We start from the raw sequence: 11,912 nt of genomic DNA on the forward strand, positions 1-11,912 counted from the left end.
CTGTATCAACGTTATGTACCTACTTTGAGCGATGAGCTTCTCGTCTTCAGAATGAACATTAGTATATTTGGTGTGTTAAGTCACTATAAACATTTTAAGCCCAAATTAACCATAACCGTAACATATAAATATTCTGCGGTTGTTTAAAAATGAAGGTCTTTAACGACCTTTCGAATTAGATTCGCATGCATTTCTTTGCGACTTAGGTTAGACTTATTATTAGGTAAATAAAAGAACATAAATGAATATTAGTTTATTGTTTTGAGATAAGTAGGTAGGTACACAGTTAATTGAAAGTAATATATCTCATGCGTTCCTTCGATACCCGCCAATTAAACTTAGTCCAATGTGGTGTAGCCAATTTTTACGTTTCAATTCGCGATCATATTTCACTTCCTCACGGAATTCACGCCATTGATCTCGGGTTTCGGTTTCTATTGGACCATAAGTGGGTTTCTTTCTAAAGGAAGTTTTTACGGTCTGGAAGGAATTGAAATGTTTCATTTAAATATATATTGCAATGATGTACTTCTTTATGGATGATGTGATTGTATTTTACTTTCAAGGTTTGTTATTATACGAGTAGATCATATACTAGATATACATATACTAGCTCATTACAGTTATCCGTTTCTATATTTTTTGGATTGTTGTTGTTATATTTAGTGAAATTATCTATATTATAATTAGGTGTTTCCACAACTACACAATTTATCCCATATATTTCAACCTTCCAGATTATTTTATATCTTTCGACGGCCTCGGTGGTCTAGCGGTTTAGCACACCGCTTACTTTGCGGGTTCGGTTCCTCGCATGGTGCAAACATTTGTATTCATGAGTATGATTGTGTCGGTCTGGGTGTATTCTATTTACATAATGAATGTATTTCCAAAAAAATCTAAGTATTTATATCAGTTGTCTAGTTCCCATAACACAAGATCTGCTTACCGTAGGATTAGATAATGCTGTGTAAATTGTTCAGGGTTATTTATTTCTTTATTATATTATTGGAGATATATTGGCGGCTTAGTCATGAAAAATTAACAACCAGATAGGCAGATATAGAGAAATAGAGAGGACAATAAAGAGACAAATAGACACAATTTTACATTTATCATATTAGTGTACTATGTGTGAACTTACCTCGGCGCAGTTGTCAGATCTGTATTTCCAAAATGCTATAAAAATAAATAGAGGAATCAAAGCCATCCCCACATATTGCATACTGTTACCGGCAACTGAAAAATACAATATATTTGTAACTTAACAATGGGAATATGAAGTACTAGCTACTATATGTATAAAGCTTCCTCTTGAATCACTCTGTTAAAAAACCGCTTTAAAATCCATTGCGTAGTTTTAAAGATTTAAGCATACATATTCGGTTATTTTTGTTAAAATTGTTTTTAGATCTAGAAGATCAAATTTCAGGGACTCTCAGAAGCGGGGGTCGTTCTTTAGAGTTTCATCGTCGTTATCATTATCAGGCAACTGCAGTCCACTGCTGGACTTAGTCCTATACCAAGGTATACCACTGGGCACGATCCTGATCCCCGATCAGTTGTAATCCGATTTTTGGATTATAACTGATCGGGCAAAAGTACATAAGCGCCGACTAACCATCTGTACATATGTTAAGTACATATGTACAGATGGTTAAGTTTGGAAATATAAAGGTTGATTCGAAAGGAGCAATCATTGAAGCAATCACAGACTATATATAGGTCTAATTGTAAGAATAAGAACAATGGCTAGTATAATATCCGACAAGTAGGTATATCTAACAATATCTAATGCATATATAGGTATTGTTAATATTATTTAAAAATATATTGTATTAGATACATTATTCTAACAGCACAAGGACAATATCTGATCATGATACGTAGGTATCTTCTGTTCTAAACAGGACACAATTGTTGAATTAATAAAAATAATTACATTTTGGAATTTTTGATTTTATATTTATTATTATAGTAGTGTATGAAGTAATACGTACTGTACGCTGCCCTTGGATATATATATTCACCACCAAACTTCAAAGCTTCCGTGGTGTACATGGCGTACGAAAACACAGCGATCATCATCAGTGGTGTCATGATGGCCCAACAAATTCGCCAATAAAAGGACGTTTTGATGCCAAGCATAAATTCTATATCTATACACAGATTCTCCAGACCTGTAAAAACGAATGGTTACATATAACATTTAGATTAGGTAGGCAATATAGTATTTTTCATATAACATAGAAACACATCATCTTGACTTAGAACATAACTGTTAAGTGACCAAAATAAATCGTAATGAATACAATATCTACATTTCATCACTCCTCCCTAATAATATAATTTACTTTTCTAATTAGTAACGTTTTATATGTAAAAAAATATCGATATAGGAATTGTTAAATAGTTGTTATTAGAATTTGCTTTAGTAACGGTAGATAAAGTTAAGTTTAATTTTTTTGTCACGGATAATTATTGTGGAGAAACATTCTGAATTACTTTACGGCCTTTAGTCATATAGAATTGAGGTGGTCCTCAACAGATAAGGTAACTCAAGATGTTTTACCATAGGCCATACCAACTTATGGTTTATTGTACCGAGAAATAGTATTGATAATAATGTCATTATGATAAAGTTTGCGTACATTAAATAGTTGCAATAGTTATCACTTTCTTTTGATGTCACATCAAATGGCGCATTTGGCAAATATAGAGTTAAATTATCCTATTATAATCATTATATAAGTAGTATAATTTTATACTAATTAAAATAATATTAAAAATATTCAATAGATACCTAATTATGAAACAATCGTACTAACCATAAATCCAGAAAACGCCAATAGTTTCCGCTATGGCTGCAAACAACCTCATAAACGTTCCTCCATAATAATCTACTAACTCTAATATGTACTGTCCACCCTGAAATGAACGTTACCTTTTCAAATTCAAATTCAAATTCAAAATATCTTTATTCATGTAGGTCTATTACAGACTCTTATGATATGTCAAATCTACCGTCAGTTCGGAATGATTTCGAGATGAGAAGAACTGACAATAAACTTAGCTCGTATTCTTTTCAAAATAATATTATACATGTTTACAATAATACATATTAATTAATATATCTGTTAGAAAGTAAAACTGAGAAAATTATAAAATATACTTTACCGGCGTTACATAAATTAGTCCCACTAAGAAGCCTACAGTGCATGTCATTGTAGACATATAAATTGTAGGAATTCTTGGAAAAGCATCCAGTAATATAGTATTAATAGTGGACAGTAACGCTACTCCTGACCCAACACCCAACACACCCATCATCAAGAAGAAGAGAACGGAGAAAAGCTGAAACAATTATTAGCAAATTAATTGCAAACTTGAGTGTAGTTCATTTGGATGAAAGGGCATAGACTGGTCGTGGAAATTCCCAAAAATCATCCATCCTCATTCGTGCATGTAATGTTATATGCAACCGCGGGAAATACGATATGGTGAGATTCCAGGATATCGCAGCATGGGATTTCTTCGAATAAATTGAGAAAAACTGGAATGTACAATTAGGGAAAAGAATAAAATAAATAAATATAAATTCTGAACTGTATTAAATCTCCTTTAGTTTACATTTATAGTTCTGTTATAGAATGATTATTTTCTTTTCGGTCGCCAGTAGTGTGTTACAAGTGATATTTCCCGGTTTGAGCGGCACGTACGTGCTGCATAACATGTGTTTGACAAAACAGCGTGTTCTACTACTTCATAATCATTCTAATATTTATTGAAATTATGTATTCAAAAATGCTATATATATATAGCGCAGAAACTGAAACGTTTCATAAAAACAACGCAATTATTATGAAGCAAGAGGCTTACGGCATAAGTTGTTAATGGGAGTAATTTATTTGGCTATTACTGTACTGCTAAACTATTATAGTCTCATTCTAATTATATAATGAAATCGCTAGGTTTTGGGATTAAAGTTACGAACCAATATGATGTAGGTATGCTCAGAGTGGTTTTTTATGTTTCTCACCTGCGGAACAAACGGAGATTTGGCTATCGCATCTGGGTAGGAAACAAAAGCTAAACTTGTCCCTCCGGAACCGACTACCTTACCAATATCAGGCTCCCCAAGCTGATGAGCCAAGTTGCCTAGTACGCCGAATATTGTAATACCAGATATTAAACTAGTAAAAGTATCCAGTGTGGTGACAATCATGGAGTCTCTGTAAGTAATGGATAGTAACGTTGACTTCGTAAGAATTACAATTTTTATCATCGATTTTAATGTGAGTGTTCTCTATGTATACTATATTTACATAAAAATGTATTTATTAAGTATGTCTATGTACTCATAGTCTAAGCTCTGTTTATTTTAGGACTAGTCGGTGCTGAGTAACTTGTCTAGGGAAAGCGAGAGAAATAACTTAAAACTTTAGTAGGTTATTTTAATTAAAAGTAAAGCTCATAGTCAAAATTTTTCATGTACTAGAACTAGTAACTACTAATATTTACTACTTACTAACTACTAATTTTACTAAAATTTACTACTAATAGTACTAATATTTTGATAATATACATTTATGTATAACTGATATGACACTATTTTCTGATTATTAGTAGTTTTAAAATTGGGTGCTCTACAGTCGTTAGAGGGCTTATACGTAATCTGCACCGCTCAATTTATATGTTTCGATCTACATATCTAGGTATTTGAATTATAGATTTGTGGGTATTGTACAAAATAAACATGTATCTACTAAATATAAATGTGTCTGAGATAAATAAATAAACCAATTATTTGATTATTACCTGTATACATTTTGTTTAAATCCATTATAGGAAGCAAACATGATAAGAGCGCCTGAGCATACGGAAAGAGAAAAGAATACTTGCGTCACCGCTGCGTACCATACCTGAAAAGAAATAAAGAAGTATAAATTATTTGTAAAATTTGAAAAAATCTGGCCTAGAGACATTCATTGGCTGCTATAATTATGGATATTTAACTATAATAAAATTACTAAAACTAATCTATGGTTTGTTATAAGTTAGGTACATAAATATTGAACCATATAAAGCAACTAACTGTTAAAACTATGTGTGTGTGTGTGTGCGTGTTGAAAGAGGACCATTATTTGATCTTGTTTTAAGCGACTAATATTTGTCACTATGTACAAGTACTGCAAGAGTTTAATGAGGAAGAATAACTTTTTTAAATTTCGGCTCTGTTATCTAAAAGGAAGCTACAGTTAATGATTTAGATTGCTTTTAGAATGCCCTCAGATTATTGTGTAACAACAATTTACTTAATGATTATTTTTCATTTGTCGTGTCTTCCACACGACAAATGAAAAAGAAAACATTCTACAAAACAGAGCTATATTGTTTTTAGTATTCCAAAATACGGAACGCACTTGGAGCCACTCCACTCGCCCGTCTCTCTGCTAAATATCAATTGCAAAATATATATCTATTTGCTTTCTTTGCACTGAGCTTCGAAGTTTAGGTTCGAATTTCTAAATGATTCCATAAAATAAATAAAAGAAAAAACAAGGATTCTTCTGTATCTATTTAGTCCTCATTGAATCAGTACAGTGAATGATAGTAATGAGAAAATTGGTTTTGCATAGCTAATTCATAACAAACGGGCTCATTATTATCATCAGAAACTTACATTTTAAAAAGAAAATCCACGAACCTTGATTTTTAAGATTTCATCCCAGTCAGGTGTTATAAAGAACAAAATGCCTTTTCCAGCCCCTTCAAGTGTGACGGCTCTGCAAAAAAATCATTACATTGTTTTCCTTCAATATTATAATATTACTGTTATTATTTATTAAGAGCACAAGGAAAAGTAACCAAAGCAAGCCTAAAGGCTTACTTTTGGTTATTAGCCTATTTAGAAACATTTTAGTTCCAGATTTAGTCTAATTAGTTCAGAGTTATTTTTTTATGTGCAAAATAAGTAATAAAATGTAAAGCAATAATCAGAAACTAAGTTAGTCCTATATTATTCTCACAGACTAGTATGTGAGAATAGCACATAGGCTATTTTTTAATATTTTTTTTTAACAATAATAGCCACATTAGTAAGTAATACTGTGTCGTGGCCGTCAACTAGTAAACATAGTGATAGGCCCACCTCCTTAAGACAGAGGCGTTAGCGTTCCGGAAATAGCAAATACAATAAGTTTATATAATAAAAAGCAAAGCAAAGGCATGCATGATTACGTTTATTAAAAATGTATTATGTAAATTGGGCGATATATAATAATATATGTAAGTGTGATGCAGACGAAGTTGCGAAGATGCGAACCTGCCGGCGTCTCTTGGATTAATTTTTGATTTAGGCAATATCGGTGTTGCCTGCACCGGAGAGTCGGTCATAACTATAAATCGACACGCAGAGTATTTTTTAATATTTGATTTTAATTGAATTTATGTTATTATAATACTAACCTTATTAATAATATGAAGAGGACAATGTACGGAAATATAGCAAGAAAATAAGCGGCTTTTCCAGAGCTTTTAACGCCGCGAGCTACTATGAAAAATATTATGAGCCAGGAAGCTAGTAAACATAGTGATAGGTCCCATAATGGCGCCCCTGAAAAGAAAAAAATACATTTAAGCTATGAAATGAGATTTACTTTCAGATTGTGGTCAATTTCATTGCCAAGCAGTTTAACTGCAGTCTTCAGAAATAGCAAGCACAGAGTTATATGAGATAAGCTTGTTGATTATTACAAGTCATAGAAAGTATCTAATACATGTATTTGAACAAAAAATAATCATAATTAACTATGTTGAATTCAATTTTGATAGTATAACCATATATTATGTATACTAATTACCAATCGACCGCTATATATGTTCTGATATGATATCACGATATGACGATTACAACGTGAATTAAATGAATTCCGGAGTAAATACATACCAATACCATCATGAATGCCATCCGACTGCCGTAGTACAACATGTCTGTAATAAAAACAGTTACAAAATGAGCATCACAAAAGTAGTAGGTAGAGGTACACTTTCTACAAAGGTTTGTGTGTGAATACCAGGGTATCTCACCCATTAGAGCCACTTGCAATTATAGGGTACGAATGTATAAAACATCAGCAGGTATTCAAGTCTAGTAAGAGTCAGAGTTATTGAATCTACTATTAAAACGGATTTAAAAATTTCATGCCCCACCACCTCCGGGTTAACAATATTTGTAATGAATATAATAAATGACTATATTGATTCTTGACACATAGAACAATATTGAAATAATAAAAAAAACAAAATTTATAAGACATTACTCAGAGTCAATGTGGTTTACAACTCATAGCATAATGCTGGAAATGGTTTAAATATAATAAAATATAATGATAATGCAATGGTACATACATGTGAAAAACACATTATGAAAGAATTTTAAAATGTATTAGTATATCGTAATTAAATAATAATCCAATAATCAGCCATTTCTATTAGATAGTATCATAGAATTAATAATAATTTACTTATGAATTTGCCTATTAACAGCAGTTTAAATAGAGATTACGGGTAGGTGTTATCTTATTAAAATAGATTACAGCGGCCATGTCTACGGCCTATCAATCAATATTCACTAGGTATTGGTTCTACATATGCCCATTACGTACTTAGGTACATATTTAAAAAAAATCATAAATTTAAAATAGGTACAGATAAGTAAAATGATGGTGAAACATGTTATGATAACCTCATTAATTTTCCTTATTGTTTTCAACATTAGCAAAATATACTCATTATTTTATATGTAGGTATGTATTTTTTGTGTTACAATAATTGTATTAAGAAATAATAACCGAAAAATATTTTCTTTTACAATTATATAGTAATTATAAAGTTTTCTGGGTGTTATTTTATATCCTATTCCCACCTACATTTATTTGTTAACCTTTTGAACCGACATCTATTAGTAGAAGAATTACATGAGGTATCACTATTAATTGCGAACTAATTGTAGTAATTAGTATGATTGGATTGATTTTAGTCATTATTTAATTACAAAGAAATTTTACATTATCGCTACTTCAAAGTCAATCGACGACAATCTGATCAACCACCTAATATTATTAGATTAAACATATTATTATTAACGAAAAATCTAAGCCTACTGAATACTGTAACTCTTGCTATTGCTCAATAACTGGATATTACAAAATGTTACTTGCTCTAAGTACTTACGTGAAATATAATTCGGCGCTGCTGGTTGCAGTTTCGTTTGAATCCGGATCTACCACATTGTCTACATCAATGCAATTGTACTCTGTTATCCACTCCTCCTGACATACAGACCATGGCAGTGTGGCTTGAAAGCTCATAGCCAGATAGAAGAGACACAGAGCAATAATGGAGACGTAATAAGACAACACGTAACCAGCACCTAAAGCCTGGGCGTATCCAGTACCTAAAAGTTTTTGAGAAAATTTTGTCATACATGTATGTATCCGAAACTTTATTATTATTATATAATACATATAAATAAAATTGTAGTGACTGTTCGTAATATTGAAATAACCGTTTTTTACTACATGCATATGAATATAAATATGGTACATACCCCAAAAATGTTTTTTACAATTTTTGTCTGTCTGTCTGTCAGTTTGTTCCGGCTAATATCTGAAAAGGCTGGACCGATTTTGACGGGACTTTATTTGGCAATGTAATAAGGAGTAACTTAGGCTACTTTTATTTTAGAAAAATAAAGTTAAATTCCACGCTGACAAAGTCGCGGTACAGCTAGTGTGAAATATATTTGTTTACATGTTCTTTACATTACCACGTTTAAATAATTGGATGGAATTACATGACATGGCATATAATTTATCTAGACTATACTACTGTACAGTATAGTAGATAAAATATAAATGATTGTATTAATGTTATATGTACAATGTTGCACTTATGTATATTTACGTTATAAGTTGTAATTTTTTTTGTAAGTACCTTTCATAGCTGGTGAAAGGCCCCAAATTTTCACACAATTACTGCTACTAAATTGACCCAGCACTGTTTCCAAGTAATACATAGGTTTGCCAATTAAAATCAGGACTATAATGTAGGGTATAAGGAAAGCGCCACCGCCATTCTGGTAAGCAACGAATGGAAACCGCCAAACGTTACCGAGGCCAACAGACGTGGCGATACAGGACATCAGGAATTCCATTTGATTGTCCCATTTTGGACGATCTTTCGAACGGTCTTCCACCTAAAAATATATATATATATATATAAGAAAGGAAATCTGTAACATAAGAAATAAAAAAATATTTTTGAAATGTACTGAACCAATGCTTATGATATCGTGTTTAAGTATACATTCTTTTGCAAAGAAAATAAACATTAATAACCACAAATAATTATAATCATAATCGTCTATCGGCTGGTTTAGTTATAAATACTTTTTTTTATTGGTAGGCAGGTTTTATAGTGATGCAAATAACTGGCATCATCAAGGGCAGTAAAACAATAATCGATATATTTATATTAGTGCACCTTCATTTATTATGTAGAATTTCTATATATAATAATAACAAAAAAGATGTGCATTTTATCTATTATCAAAAATTATGAAAGCCCGCAATAAAAATAGTAAAGATATAAAATAGGTGTAATAAACATGTAAAGATGTTTACATAACTTTAATTTAATTCAACACTTCCTATATGCGGAAATAAAATCACGATATTTTGTTTAGACAATAATTATTAAAAAGTATTTAGATAATCTGGACGTGGAAGAGAATGGAGAAAATAAGAATGTACTATGTAATAATCATATCATAAAAAGAACTCTAAAATATGGATTGACTGGAAGAGATCTCTTTTAGAGATAAGTCCTCCTTTGTTAACTTTGTATTACGAGTATATCAGGTTAATGTTAAGTAGGTGCACTTTATGGAAACCATAGTGATTAATTCCTGTGAATTTGTTACATCCTGCCGTTATCCTCATATTATCACCTTCCTCTGTTGCTCTTCCAGCGTATACCGTTAGTGCAGGTTTTTTTTTTTAAAAAATAGTGCAGGTTGGTGTACCATTTGATGTTCTCCCACCAAAACAAAATGCTCTGCCCCTCATCCATACGGCAAACTATGTAAACGATGTTGTAATTTGAATTAAATTATTATGATTATCTTTATGTGATAACCTCAATCTGATTCTTAGATAAGATTCGGTCGCTCAAACACCGTATTTGTGTGACTTGAATACCTAATGACCTTTAAATAATTAGCAAATTGTACACACTTTCTATATACTGATATGTATAATTGACTAATAGAAAAAAATATTATGTTATGATGTGCTTAGTTAAAATTTCATGTTTCAGCATAAAAATGATTCTGAATATAATATGGGTTACAATGACAACAATTGTGTACTTATTTGGTTGTTTACATTTCGTTGATGAAATTGTTAGCCCTTTAACTACGGGACTCGAAAAATATTTGTGATAAACAATGATTAAATTGTACTTAGTATTATCTTTGTTTGTGGCAATTACCTAATTCAATTAAATTTTTAATATAAGTAGGCGTAATCGAAGTGAATAATTTTGTTTTATTAAAAATATTAACGTAGATTTTAGTGTCAATATGATCAAATAGCTAATAGGGAACTTCGTGTACATTTTTTAAGATAATATGCCTACCTCTTTGGCAGGCTCAGCACTTGTCTCGTTGGATTCAAATATAACTACTCATCAAAATGTGGGCTGATCGAGTGTTGCGTTTTAGCATGACATGGACAATCGTCAATGCCTCTGACTATCCCATGCGGGATAAAAGCTATTGTTTAATTTAAACGGTAATATACCATTAAAATTGATAAATTTAAATACCTAGCTGTGACTAGCAACTTTGTCGGATTTTTGAAGATTAAAAAGAGGTGGTATAGATCCTCCTGCGAATTTATATAAGAATTACAGCTAATGCGGCCGAAATTTGTTTCTTGCTTATACTTTTATTGTCTTATTTATCAACGTGATTGTAATGAAATGAACACTAAAACTTTATTACTAAGTTATTACTAAACTTAATAACTAATTAGTATTATCTATGACTTAGGTTGTTTTTAAATTAGAAATTTTATTTATCTTAATCATCTGCGGATGATGTCGCTGGTAACAGCTAGTTATTTATATAGCAAGATTCTAGAACCGCCAGATTTACTTAACCATATTTTCTTTTGACTAAACTTGCTTGATTAAGTAGTGTTATTGTGTTATATTTATATTTCGAAAGCTAGTGCATCATAGAATGTTATTTGTGATCATAGTAATAGTACTATGATGTATGTCTACCTACTAGCTTTCGGAATATAGCTATGTACTTAGCTATAGTTTATATTCTTTTGGTGAAAATCTGTTAAATTTATTTAATTCTATAGATGATTGCATGTACGATGAAGTAAGTCAATATATGATGTTGAAAGGAACACAAAAAGTAAAAGGAAATAGGTACTATTGCTGCGGGAGTGGAAAAGTGTCACCGCAACACAAGTCCGTTCATGACCACGTGTAAGATAGCAATATGTAAATTATGAAATTATTACATTTCACTTACATTGGCAATCGTTCATTCTTAATCCATTTACAGTTATAGTAATTATTATGGTGTAGGTTCAATGTTACAACAGAAAATTATTGAGTAGTACATAGATTGTAGGTCGATTTCCAGAAGATGGAATTACGACATCAAAAATAGTACATCGAGATATACAGTAGATGGGTATTAGCACAGATTTAATGTATCTAGTAAAAACTCAGACCGTATTTTGAAGTGGATTAAGGAGAGATTTATCTTAGTTCCACTGTAGGCAATGGATAATTTGTAGTAATATTATATATCTATATATACACAT

The 11,912-nt window shown here is 31.2% G+C and overlaps 1 protein-coding gene across 1 annotated transcript; it reads right to left on the reverse strand.

Annotated features, from left to right (window-relative positions):
• Positions 1–298: 298 nt before the first annotated feature.
• LOC131842483 (sodium-dependent nutrient amino acid transporter 1-like) lies at positions 299–9,250 on the reverse strand. The gene is made up of 12 exons (XM_059191019.1): positions 8,998–9,250; positions 8,236–8,458; positions 6,950–6,993; positions 6,469–6,616; positions 5,708–5,786; positions 4,819–4,922; positions 4,040–4,232; positions 3,178–3,354; positions 2,829–2,928; positions 2,001–2,180; positions 1,145–1,239; positions 299–480 (listed from the first exon to the last, which is right to left on the reverse strand). Exons 1-12 carry the CDS (start codon positions 9,215–9,217, stop codon positions 307–309), a joined length of 1,737 nt encoding a protein of 578 aa, XP_059047002.1. The 5' UTR covers positions 9,218–9,250; the 3' UTR covers positions 299–306.
• Between the last annotated feature and the right edge of the window lie 2,662 nt (positions 9,251–11,912).

This window comes from Achroia grisella, unplaced genomic scaffold (genome assembly GCF_030625045.1).
Source record: "Achroia grisella isolate CSIRO2021 unplaced genomic scaffold, CSIRO_AGI_Agris_v1 utg241, whole genome shotgun sequence".
NCBI lineage: Eukaryota > Metazoa > Arthropoda > Insecta > Lepidoptera > Pyralidae > Achroia > Achroia grisella.

Coding starts and splice junctions, on each gene's coding strand:
- LOC131842483 (XM_059191019.1), bottom strand. CDS start 9,217: ATGGAATTCCTGATGTCCTGTATCGCCACGTCTGTTGGCCTCGGTAAC. Junction 6,994..8,235: donor AGCGCCGAATTATATTTCAC/GTAAGTACTTAG, acceptor TTTTTATTACAG/ACATGTTGTACTACGGCAGT. Junction 1,240..2,000: donor ATATCCAAGGGCAGCGTACA/GTACGTATTACT, acceptor TGTATTTTTCAG/TTGCCGGTAACAGTATGCAA.